General features: G+C 40.5%; 2 protein-coding genes across 9 annotated transcripts in view; both read left to right on the top strand.

Annotated features, from left to right (window-relative positions):
• FYN (FYN proto-oncogene, Src family tyrosine kinase) overlaps positions 1 to 13,013 on the top strand; it is a 216,791-nt gene that overhangs the window by 116,445 nt on the left and 87,333 nt on the right. Inside the window, exon 1 of one of the 8 annotated variants that reach the window (XM_040474407.1) lies at positions 12,846 to 12,952. The exons of the other annotated variants lie outside the window; for them this stretch is intronic. The gene's annotated coding sequence lies outside the window, so the exon portion shown is untranslated. Of the gene's footprint in view, positions 1 to 12,845; positions 12,953 to 13,013 lie in introns of those variants that run through there. 8 annotated transcript variants of the gene reach the window in all.
• On the top strand, positions 432 to 2,420 carry LOC121029914 (tRNA pseudouridine(38/39) synthase-like). Its single transcript, XM_040474409.1, has 2 exons — positions 432 to 466; positions 597 to 2,420. The coding sequence occupies exon 2, from the start codon at positions 649 to 651 to the stop codon at positions 2,089 to 2,091; it is 1,443 nt and encodes a 480-aa protein (XP_040330343.1). The 5' UTR covers positions 432 to 466; positions 597 to 648; the 3' UTR covers positions 2,092 to 2,420.

Below are 13,013 nucleotides of genomic sequence, written 5' to 3'. Positions count from 1 at the left end.
TGATTTTAGTGCTATCTCCTATCCCACTATAGAAATGTACCATACATTGGTTATTTAATCAAACAGGAAACCCAGCCTCTATTTCTGCTTATTTTGGTTGTTTTCAGCGAATTAGGTTTTAAACATTGTTAAAAACAACATCATAATGTAGTATTTTCAGATAACCTTGTTTTCATTGAGCAAATTGCCCAGTCAGATCCAAAGGAATATAAAGAGTTCTTCATGATATTTTATCTCATTTTTGTTGTCACTTCATCGAAATGCAAATCAGCTGCCAAGTGGAAAAGAATTGTATGTGCCATAGTATGCTCCTCTAAGAGTGTTGAAAACATAAGCACACCAAGCCCATGCTGATGGATAGACCCAAATACAGAATACATTTAGGGGTCTCCATTGAACCAGGTAGTTCTTAGAATGTCAGTATCATCCAGGTCTCGCAAAAAGCTGCGTGGTCGACAACCGGAAGGTAACCTTATTGAGTCCCAGTCTCGTTTGTACTCAAAGTATCGGGCTATGCGGTCTACCTTGCCCCGGTTTCGGCTCAACTGGTCCAGCCTTGGGAGAATAAAGGACTTTGGTCGACTGGCAACAATCAGGTAGAGTGGACCTATATGATTTCTTTATCCCTGGGGTTGGTTGTCTTTTATCATGGCTGAAAGTGACATAGACAGAACCCAAACTGTCAAACTCCTAAAAAGAGTACAGGAACTGGAGCAGGAGGTACAGAGACTTAAAAAAGAACAGGCCAACAACAAAGACTCAACCGTGAGAGAAAATTCTTTAGGAGCTGGAAAAGCTAAGCGTGCATTTGATTTCAGTGCTCATGGTCGAAGACATGTAGCTCTAAAGATAGCCTATTTGGGCTGGGGATACCAAGGCTTTGCCAGTCAGGAAAACACAAACAATACAATTGAAGAGAACCTGTTTGAGGCTCTAACCAAGACTCGACTGGTAGAAAGCAGACAGACATCCAACTATCACCGCTGTGGGCGAACAGACAAAGGAGTCAGTGCCTTTGGACAGGTGGTTTCTCTTGACCTTCGTTCTCACTTTCCAAAGGACAGGGCTTCAGAGGATTGTAATTTAAAAGATGAAGTCAGTGATGCTGCTAAAGAGATCCGCTATACCCACATTCTCAATCGGGTACTCCCTCCAGACATCCGTGTACTGGCCTGGGCCCCTGTGGAACCTAGCTTCAGTGCTAGGTTCAGCTGTCTTGAGCGGACTTACTGCTATTTTTTCCCTCGTGCTGATTTAGACATTGTGGCCATGAACGATGCAGCTCAAAAGTATGTTGGCACACATGATTTTAGGAACTTATGTAAAATGGATGTAGCCAACGGAGTGATCAATTTTCAGAGGACTATTCTGTCTGCTCAAGTACAGCTAGTGGGCCAGAGCCTGGATAAGGAGAGATGGCAAGAACCTTTCCAGTTATGTCAGTTTGAAGTGATTGGCCAGGCATTCCTTTATCATCAAGTCCGCTGTATGATGGCTATCCTTTTTCTGATTGGCCAAGGAATGGAGAAGCCAGAGATTATTGATGAGCTGCTGAACATAGAGAAAAATCCCCAGAAACCTCAGTACAGTATGGCTATAGAATTTCCTCTAGTCTTGTATGACTGTAAGTTTGAAAATATCAAGTGGATTTATGACCAAGAGGTTCAGGAGTTCAATGTTACCCACCTACAACAACTATGGGCTAATCATGCTGTGAAAACTCACATGTTGTATAGCATGCTACAAGGACTGGACTGTGTTGCAGTACCCTGTGGGACAGGACCAGAGATGGATGGAATGATAGAATGGAGAAATGTTAAGCCCTCTGTCATAAAGCAGACCAGTGCCTTTGTAGAAGGAGTGAAAATGCGCACATATAAACCACTAATGGATCGTCCTAAATGCCAAGGATTAGAATCCCGGATCCAGCATTTTGTACGTAGGGGACATATCGAGCACCCACATTCATTCCTTGAGGAAGAAACAAAAGCCAAAAGGGACTGTCATGATATAATGGAGGAAGAAAATACTCTTTTGGAGAAACCAACAAAGAGAGTCTGTGTTGATACAGAAATTAAAAGCATCAGTTAACCATAAGAGAATCTAGGAGGCAACAAGCAGCTAGTGGTAGGTGGAGAGAAAGAAATACAAGAAAATATGTACTACAAGAAGTCCTAAACATTCAGATTATCAGCTCTTTGAAAAAATAAAACAAGAAACCCCCCCCCCCAAAAAACCCCAAACCAAAAGAACATTAAGCCCTGTGAAGGAAGCTCCTACCTGAGTAAGAGAATTCAAACATCCTCATTCCTGTCCAAAAGGATTAAGAGATGGAAGAAGCAAAAAGCAATTGTGAAATGGGGTTTACATACATGTGGAAACCTGTGCCTCAAATTCATTAAAGCCTGATCCTACAAGTGAAAAAAAAAAAAAAAAAAATAAAAGAATGTCAGTATCAACCTGTGCTTGATATAGTGAAATTTCAATGTTTATTTATTTTTGAGAGAGAGAGACAGAGCGCAAGCAGGGGAGAGTCAGAGAGAGAGGGAGGCACAGAATCTGAAGCAGGCTCCAGACTCTGAGCTGTCAGCCCGGAGCACGATACAGGGCTCGCACAAACCACGAGATCATGACCTCAGCCGAAGTCAGATGCTCAACCAACTGAACCACCCAGACGCCCCATGTATAGTGAAATTTCAACAACAAAAAAAATTGTAAGCAACCCTCAATATTATCTTCACATACATGAAGAACTTTCTTAACCCTCTGTCCCTACCTACCTCTTGTCTAGCGCCTCTCCCTTCACGACACCTGACTCCTTCCCGATGTGGGATGCCATTTGAAGGGCTGGTTCCTGCTGACTTTATTATGAGCTGTGTGGAAGAGAAGGTGGCAACCTTATTTTTCCTTTGAGACAGAGTTTGATTTGCAAAGGCCTGGAACTTCCTGTTTGTGTTTCTTTTCCAGTAAGACATGTGATTCACCACAGTTCAAGGTAACCCCATCGACAGAGCCTCATTTTTTTCAAGTGGAATTTTTCTGTGGGAACCATAGAATAGAAAGGAATCTTGTAAGTCTTCCCTGAAATTGTTTCCTCTCACAGTTTTACAGTATAATTAGGTTACTTGTTTTTCTTAATTATTTTTTTATCATCCTGTGCTTACCTGAATGAGGTGTGTGTCAAAGAGCAGGAAATGAAGGTCGAGAAAAATAAGTGTTCTATTTTTTGAAAAAAACTACTTTGTCTAACTGTTGCTGGTACCTAGGAACAGGATTATTCATATTGAACTAATAGCAGTTTGCTAAGGCCTTGTGTCAATTCTGATCATTTATCTGTAATTTCTCTCAGGTCTGTGTAACCAATGATATCCATGAATAATTACAAGTTTTAGTTCTTCCTTTCCAACACTGATTGATTGATTGATTGATCTGTCTTATCTTACCCCTCTGCCTGGGACCCACAGTACAGTGTTGAGTGAAGTAGGAGAAGCACACCTCCCTGGCTTTGTCTTCGTTTTAAGGGGAAGGCTGCTAACATTTCACCATTGAATGCGACGCCTACTGTTGGGATTTGGTTAATACTAATACTCTTCAGGTTAAGAAATTTCCCTTCTGATCCTAGTTTGCTAAGAGTTCCTATTTTCTGAAATCACAACCAAGTGTTGAATTGTACTCAGTGTCCTTTTTCTGTGTCCATTGACAAGATCGAGGGTTTTTCTCTTTTAATCTGATAATGGGGAAATAGCTGTCAGCAACTTTCTTGAGTTAAATCATCCTTGTATCATTGCTAAAAATCCAAGTTAGCCATGATATATTTTATGTACCAGTGGGTTCATTTGCTAATATATTTTTAGGACTTTTGTTTGTATTTATATCTGAAATCGGCCTATAATTTTCCCTTTTCCCTACTGTCCTTGTCTGGTTTTGATACTGAGATTATACTGGTGCTTTCCCATTTTCTCTCTCTGAAACTTGCATCTTTTTTTTCTCTAAAACCATCTGAACCTCGTATTTATTGGTTTTGTTCTCTTTGATGGAAGGATGAGTAGATTTTTAACTGATACACCACATTCTTTAATGGTTATAGGACTTTGTTTTTCTGAAATTCCTCGTTTCATTGAAATTTTCAAACCTAATGACATAGAGTTGCTCATAGGACACTCTTATTTTTTCATCTCTGCTGAATCTGTAGTTACATTCTTTTATTCCTAATATTATTTTGAGTGTTCCCTATGTTTTCCTTGATCAGTTTTGGTGACTTGCCTATCAACCTTTTCAAATAAACAGCCTTTACTTTGTTAATCTTCTCTAATGTATCTTTGTTTACTGATTTTATTAGTTTCTACCCTTTATTATTCCTTTCTTCCACTTTCTTTAGACACTTCCTTACTTCTTGAGTTGGCTACTCATTAATTTTCCATACTTTTTCCTTTCTAGGATAAGATTTAAGTATTTTCTTCTAAGTACAGCTTTAGTGGAATCTTACCAGTTTCATTACAGAATATTTCATCATCACTCAGTTTTAAGAATATTGTCATTACCATAATTGTTTCTTCGTTGCTTCATGAGGTACTAGCAGTGTCATTTTAAATTCCCAAACAAGTGAGAGTTGGTTTGTTTTTGTTTATCTATTTTGAGAGGAAGGGGCAGAGAGAGAGAATCCCAAGCAGCCTCCATACTGTCAACAACGCAGAGTCCAATGCAGGGCCCGAACTCACAAACCCGAGATCATAACCTGAGCTGAAACCAAGAGTCGGATGCTTAACTGAGTCACCCAGGCACCCAAGTGAGAGTTTTTTAGTAATCATTTTGTTTAGTAGTCTAATTTTAAAAAATCTATTGTAATTAGGGAATGTTGTTTGTATGATTGATACCAGTTCCACAAAATTTATTGCGACTTGGTTCTTGGCATAGTGTGTGATCAATTTCTTAAAAATATTCCATGAATGTTCTTTTTTAAATGCATATTCTCTGATGGGTGCTGGGGAGATAGAGCTTTAAAAAGAGATTAGGTTTGGGGCGCCTGGGTGGCTCAGTCGTTTGGGCATCTGACTTCGGCTCAGGTCATGATCTCACAGGTATGGATGGGTTCAAGCCCCGAGTCAGGCTCTGTGCTGACAGCTCGGAGCCTGGATGGAGCCTGTTTCGGATTCTGTGTCTGCCCCGCCCCTGCTGTCTTTGCCTGTCTCTCTCTCTCTCTCTCTCTCTCTCAAAAATAAAAACATTTAAAAAATAGATTAGGTTAACCCATTAGATTAAACCTCTTAATTATGTTATTCACATCTTTTATATACTTATTAATTCATCAGTTATTAGAGACGTGTCATTAAAATCTCTCACTATGTTTGTTATTCTGTCCTTACAGTTCTGACAGTTTGCTTTAGTCATGGTAGAGTGTCAACGTGCCTTTCTCTGGCATTGTCCTCTTTCTCTCAGAACATGGATTCCCTTCTTCAGCTTCTAAGTAACTATGAATCTAGTTTCTCAGAAGCCCTGGCCTCAAAGCATTCATCTTCAGATTACGTTGTTAGCTTTAACAGTGTGGGCTATTTGGGGTAGGGGGAGAGCTGGTGCTTGAAGGAGACTTAAAGTTAATCTAGTCCAACCGGTGTCTGTTTATCTACATCCTACAAGAACATCTGTATTGTCAGATGGTTTCTACCATCTTTGGGAAGTTCTCATTATTAAAACGAGTCATAAGAAAATCTTCTTCCATGTAAGAACCATGTAAGTTTTTTTTTGAAGACTGCTTAAATGTCTTCCCTAAGCAAAACAGTTTTCACTTTTTGTATTAGCTTTTCCCAACATAATTCCAGGTCTTTTCAGTATCTGTTATTTTCTGAACAAGTTCTAGATTCTATATAGTCATGGATTGAGAGACTTAAATTCTAAACACACACACACACATATCCACATGAGATATGTATTTATCTATGTATATGTTTTAAGAGTATTTTATTAGATAATTACTAAGGAAAACCCCTCAGAAAAAAGGCAAAATCCCACTGACCCCATCATCTAAGAATTTCTTTCTCTCAAGAGAAACAGTTGAGATGAGAAACAATGGCTGTCATCTGTTATTCTTAAGGTATACACCAAGATCCATGCAATCCTTGTCCTGAAGATCAACACCAACTACAGGAGGAAGGAAAACAACATATAGCAACAAATATCCTATTTTTTAAAAAATCCAACTTTGTTTAGAAATCATATTAGCTTTGGGGCTTCTGGGTGGCTCAGTCAGTTAAGCGTCCAACTTTGGCTCAGGTCATGATCTTGCAGTTTGTGGGTTCGAGCCCCGCATCGGGCTCTGTGCTATCAGCTGAGAGCCTGGAGCCTGCTTTGGATTCTGTGTCTCCCTCTCTCTCTGCCCCTTCCCCACTTGCTCTCTCTCTTTCTTTCTCAAAATTAGATAAATACTTTAAAAAAGAAGAGGAAGAAGAAATTATGTTAGTTTGAGGCGCCTGGGTGGCTCAGTCAGTTAAGCGTCCAACTTCAGCTCAGGTCGTGATCTCGCAGTTCGTGAGTTTGAGCCCTGCATCAGGCTCTGTGCTGACAGCTCAGAGCCTGGAGCCTGTTTCTGATTCTGTGTCTGGCTCTCTCTCTTTCTTTCCCAAAACTAAATAAACATTAAAAGAAATTAAAAATTATGCCGGCTTGCTTTCTATGTATCTAATAGCCAGTAGGGAGAAACTTGCCTTTTATTTGCTGGCATAAAAGTAAGTGTTATGTTTGGAAGCTCAGAGTTCACAATTTATACACTGAGGGAATAGTAAGAGGTATTACAAGATCTCTTCCCTCATGGGAATAGTACCCTATTGTGCTTGCAGGGAGTTGACTGTAAGTTGTGGGCACTCCTCTCCCTTTCACTCATGATCCTCTCCACCCATCAAGAAAGCACACTCCAACTTGGGCCCAGAACTATTCAGTTAAAGAGTTCCACCTTCAAACAGACAACGCAAGTAGTATCTTCGTATTTCTCAGCATTGTGGTTAATGAGGAATAAGGGGACGACACTGCCCTTTTAAACGGTCTCTGTCTCTCGGTGCCTAAAATTTCGTGATTGCAATTTAAAGACCCAAAGTTCAGATTTGCTAAGAATGGCTAAATGCAACCTCCAGTGTGATAACTCCATCATTGCTATCTGTTAACCTCCTTAGCTCAGCCTAACTAAGAGGAACACCTTCATGGTAACCAGCATGGTTGGTTAAGCCAAGCTAGGTTTGTTAGGAAGTTTACCCAACACATTTATATCAAAAGCTCCCGTGTTTCTAAGTGTTTCTACAACCTTGTCTTAAATGAGGTCACTTATGCTATGTTTCAATAACCACTGCATTAGATCACACTGGCTTTCCAGCAGCCATGTCAAATAATTGACTCAAACTGAAATTACTCAACTAACACCCTCCAAATCTTTTTCACATGTGCTGCTGCTCAAACCATACGCCCACCTTCCTGTACTTATGCAACATTTTTTTGTTCGGGCCCTCACATTTTCCTTCACTAACCTTATCTCAGTTCTGCCTATTACTCTAGCCTATCAAGATATTTTTGTGTGTTGACATTGTCACCTGCAACATTTCCTATCCCTCCAAAAGTTTGTCTCATTTGAATATTTTATCAAACAGATTTTCCACATCTTCATCGAAGATATTGGCAAAGTTGTTGAAGAACTCAGAGCCCTGTTTTATGCCCCTTAGAGTCCACCTTCTAATTTTTTTTTAATGTTTTTATTTATTTTTGAGACAGAGACAGAGCATGAGCAGGGGAGGGGCAGAGAGAGAGGGGGACACAGAATCTGAAGCAGGCTCCAAGCTCTGAGCTGTCAGCACAGAGCCCGACGCGGGGCTCGAACCCATGAACCGTTAGATGGTGACCTGAGCCGAAGTCGGACGCTTAACCGACTGAGCCACCCAGGCGCCCCAGAGTCCACCTTCTAAATGGACATGAACTCACTGATCAGGCCCATCTAAATATTATCATTCATTTCATTGCCCTGATATCCAAGCCACATTTTCCTGTCTCACTCCCATAGAGATATGAGAGGCTTTTTTGGATGATGCATTGCTGAAGTCCATAAAGAACCACATTCCTCTGATCCCTTTCAAAACAGAAGTGAGCTAATCACCCCTATCCTATATGAGGGATCAGACCAAATGCTGAAACACTTTAATAGGATTACCCAAATTGGGCTTTTTTCATCCATCACTTCTTGATACTTTTTCCATAAGACCAATCTATTTTTAAAAGACCAATTAATGTTGAGATTTCAAATATGGAAATGGGACTGAATTTTATCCCAAGCTATTTTTACCCCTGTTTGTGGGCATCCAGTTTAACAATTTTCCTCACTTGTGCTGGATTATTAAGTACTAGAATATGTCAGCTAGCACGTTAGAGATAAACTAAGCCCCCAATGAAATCGCACCAGTCAACATCCCTGTCTGTCCCTCTACCGACCCTCCCCACCTCCTCCCTAAATCAAGATTAATACTGGCTTGGTCCACCAAAACTGCCTCCTAGCTGTGCACCCTCTTCTGGGTGCTCTCTTTGCTGTCCAGGCTAGGTCTAGTCCTCCTCCCTTGTCTGGCAGTCTGCTCTCCCTGGTGCCGTCTTTGCTACCAATGTTCCTGAGGCCAAGAATGTTCCAATCCATTTCTAAATTTAGAAATCTTGCTCCTCTTTCAAGCAATAAACTAAATGCTTCTTCTTAATAAAGTCTTGACTGATCCTTCCATTGAACGTGATTTCTTCCTCTACTGAGCTCCTGTTAGTACTCTGTAACTTCTATGTGACAGCTGTGTAGAATTGTTTGTATACTTGCTTTATCAAAAGCCACCCCAGTTGCCGGGATAATAGCTTATTCACCTTTTTAGCTCACCAAGGGCCAGGCACCTAGTAGATGGGACATATTTGTTGGATGGATGGATGGATGGATGGATGGATGGATGGATGGATGGATGGTGTTGAGATTCAAAAGAGATAAATAACTTGTCAGGATTACCAAGTTTTGAGTAACAGAATTGACAATAGAGTCAGTCCCCAAATTCAGTGGTAAGGTGTTTGTCCAACACTGTTCCACATCCCAGTCCATGGTTTTGCTTTGATCTTTTTGTGGAAGTATTAGTAATAAAACATCCAATTTTAAGAATTAGACCAAAAGTTCCACATCTGATTGTAATACCTCTTGTTTTTGCACGTTTAGAAATACATGTTTGGGAAAGAGGCATGGTGGGCTTTTCCTACAGCATTCTTCAAATTTCATAAATAATTTGAAAGGAGACATTGCCACTTTGGGACATTTGTGCCACACAACTTAAAACATCTGCAAATACATTGGAAGTATTGATCGTTCCAACTCTAAAAATCAGAATTCTCTTAACGGAAGCATGCACTTAAGTCTTGCTGTGTCAGCAGTTTTGTGTTTGCGTTTTGCCTTTATTTTGAGTGAAGAGTGGGCTAGGAATGTGATGTTAAAAGTAAGAGATTAAGCCCAGGGATGAAATGGTTACCCCACTAGAGCCCTGGTTCTGGCTTTCTCAGGCTACAGTGTAACAAAAGCACGATGTTGTCAACCTGAGCTAGGGCTGATTAGCTTCATTTGAATCTGAAAGGGAGCCCACATCCTTCCTGTTGCCACGCTAAGATGCTGAAAAGAACTCACAGAGAAAACAGATGGACTAATGTGTTGTTTCCCAGACGTCCTGTCCCCAGTGCCCCCAAAACAGTGCAATAATTGGGAATGAGGTTGAACCGAGAAAAGAACAAAGGAATGAAAGTATAAAATGCTGAGGAAAAGCCAGCCAGAAGCTATTCCTTTTAATCTGCTTCTCTTGCTCTTTTTCAAATGTGGTTCTGTAGATAGTGGCAAAGGGAAAGAAACGCAGGGTCATTTTTTCCGTTTCCAAGTCAAATTGTTATCTTGCACAATAGGCCCACGGAGACTTGCTCTCTTTCATGGGTTGGCCAACTTCCACCCCACCAATTTCAAAAGTGAAGGTGGCCAGTCTATCCTTTTGTTGTTCTGTGATTTTGGAGCCTTTTTCTTGCTTTTTAAAATAAGTTCCTCCAAAATCTGGAATGGCTGAAGCACATGTCATTTATTTTCAGCAATTCAGTCAAAATGTCCAATTTGCCTTCAATGTTAGTTAAAAAAAAAAAAAGATACAAATTCCAGTGGCATGATACGGATAGACGAAAAAAAGAAAGGAAGGAAGGAAATAAAGGAAGAAAGAAGAGAGGAGGAGGGGGAAGAGCCTGCATGTCTAACATTCCTTTTGTCACCAACTATTTCTTGGGTTACCTGTAGAACAGACAAGATTCATCAGTGTTAGTGCTGTCAGGGTCGTGTTGCGGAAAAGTCACGATTGAAGGAATCTGGAACCATGTAAATACAGGCCGGGTCTGCTTCCAAATGGGCAAGTGTCTTAGTGGCAACTGAACACCCTGTCACTGTATGTTCAGAAGTTAAAGGCATCAGGTTTAAGTTAGTTATACCAGGGCAATCATACAAAATGGAGATGTAAATTCTAGAGTTCTTTCTAGGGGAGATCATGCGTTACTTCTGGAGGTCTTCACGATAAGTAAGATTTCCATCCCTACAGTGTGGGCATTTATTCCTACAATTTCTTAATTCCAAATTTGTTTCCACACATATATTTTGAGCATATGTTTGCTTAAAATATTCACAGGGTCATGAATGCTATTTATCTTTCATTGTACTGAGACTTTACCCTATTAGTTATAATTGAGTTATCTAAATTGAAATTTTTTGCCTTTTAAGGAAAAACTGGAATCATCTAAAAAAGTGTATAACTTGCCTGAGAAATGCAGAATGGCTTCCAGCAGATTCTTAGATGCTTTGAAAATAAAAAGAAATAGGGCAGAACCTGAACTAAAAGAATAACTGGTTCTCTTTGCCCTCTCCTGGGATATGTTATAAGACGTTGGGTTCGCCTTTTAGTGTTTGTTGGATTATTAAGGAGCTCTTAAGTTTTTCCGTGTTAGGACTCTAGTCTTGTCATATAAAACCCACTTATTGGGGTGCACAGGCAAATGGCATCATCCCTCCTGTAGGGTGGCCCAGTCTGTCTATTGTAAACTTGATTATTATTGCCATTACATTTTAGCTGTGGCTCCAGAAAGACAGTCAAAGTTGTGTCTCTTGTGAAAGAGCAGCAGACAACATTGGCGCTGCAAATATTTGGGGTTTATTATCACTATTATTCACCTTCACCCATGAGTTACCAAACCCTTAGGAATTTGCCACACACTCCAACTGTGAGCCCTAAAAGAAATAACTCAGGATGATCCGAATGAACCATTGCAGAGGCTAGCAGCAGCAAGGGTGAACGGCTTACATGAGGTCACCAGTGGGTGGAACAGAACAACAGGGCACATGTTTGCCTTTTCAATTATTCTGTTCACCTGTTGGGAAATATATTCATTGCAGATGGTTTACAACTTTTGATCAGATGCACCACATTTTCCACTTGGGTTAATCTTTTCAGTTACCAAGTATGTTACCAGCGCTGTCGATAGATGCAAATGACAAAAGCAGGCAACACAGGTAATTTTAAATTTTCTAGTAGCCATGATGAAAAAGCAGAAGGAAACACATGAAAGTAATTGTCCCGCTGTCTTTTACTTAAGATGAGGTATCCGAAACCATTGTCGTTTCAACATGCAGTCAATATTTCAAAATTTATTAATGACATATTTTACATCCTTTTATTCATACTGAGCCTTTGAGATCTGGCTATGTACTTTACGCTTACATTCACATCTCCGTTTGGACCAATCACATGTGGTTAGAGATCACATACCACATTGGAAAGCACAGGTGTATATAGCTGTGTACAGGTGTAACACAGGTAGGTGTATATCTGTTGAGAGGCCCAAGCTTTGCACCAAGCCACAGGCCCCTAGCCCTTGAAGTTGTAAGTATCTCTGAGCCTAGTTCACATTCCCTTGGAGTTTTTGCTCTTGATATGCCATGCTTGTCTCCTGAAAACCCAGAGAGGTAAGCAAGCACAAACTGCTGTAAAATGAGTGTGTCTATTGAAAACATGGTCCAGCTCTTGCTAAGATAGTGTTACTGTGTGATATACGATTCCTGCCTTCCTCTGATTCCATGAAGTTCTGCATTTCCTTAATGTCAGAAGTTCCCTTACCAGCTGCAGCTGTTTCCTGTGGATAATGTTCTAAATGGCTTTTATTTATGAGATGTCTTGTGCTGTAACTGCTATCAGAATGAATATGTATTCTAAAGCCTGTACCCCAAGTCAGTCTAATTAACGATCTTCTAAGAAATGATTGTTTAACTTGAGCTGTAGCTCTCCACAGTGATATCTCTCACTTTGACCTAATTATGAAACTTAATGTTAAAATATGTAAGGAGGGAGATCAAAGAAGAGGATCATTTTGCTTTCTGTTTGTTCAGCATCATCTTTCACATCTTCCAACCCCCACCGCCAACCAGACAGGCAAAGGCAACACACGGAATAGTAATGAATGACTGTAGAAGCTGAGGCTATGTCTTATTTTCCTCCCCATTGACGTAGGAATAATAATAGCTCCTACCTCAAAGGCTTGCGAGAATGAAGCGTGAAGCCCCATATCTGACACGTAGTTAGTGTTCAACAAAAATGATAGCTGGGATTATTTACTTCGCAATTGCTTCGGAAAAATGGTTGGGCAAAATAGAAAGCAAGAAGGTGTGTCTAGTCTGAAAAATGGAAAGGGAGCCTGCCAGCTTTTTGTAGGACATTATCCACATGATTCTTGGAATCAAACCAGGCTCCACCCAGAGCTGAGAGCTTTCTGCTTCCAGTGTGTTTGCAGCACGACTGCAAACCAGCATCGCTTCCAGTGTCGATGGGAGCCAAAACGACGAGTCCGTTTCAAAGGACAGGCATTGTATAGCGACGGGAGGGAGGAGCTGACCCAAATGGTGCGTTTCAAGTCATCAGAACGGTATTCATATCTGACTTTCACAGTGAGTTGCGACAGAT

This window comes from Herpailurus yagouaroundi, unplaced genomic scaffold (genome assembly GCF_014898765.1).
Source record: "Herpailurus yagouaroundi ecotype Mexico unplaced genomic scaffold, PumYag 139, whole genome shotgun sequence".
Taxonomy (NCBI): domain Eukaryota; kingdom Metazoa; phylum Chordata; class Mammalia; order Carnivora; family Felidae; genus Herpailurus; species Herpailurus yagouaroundi.
This window is presented reverse-complemented; position numbering and strand designations above follow the sequence as displayed.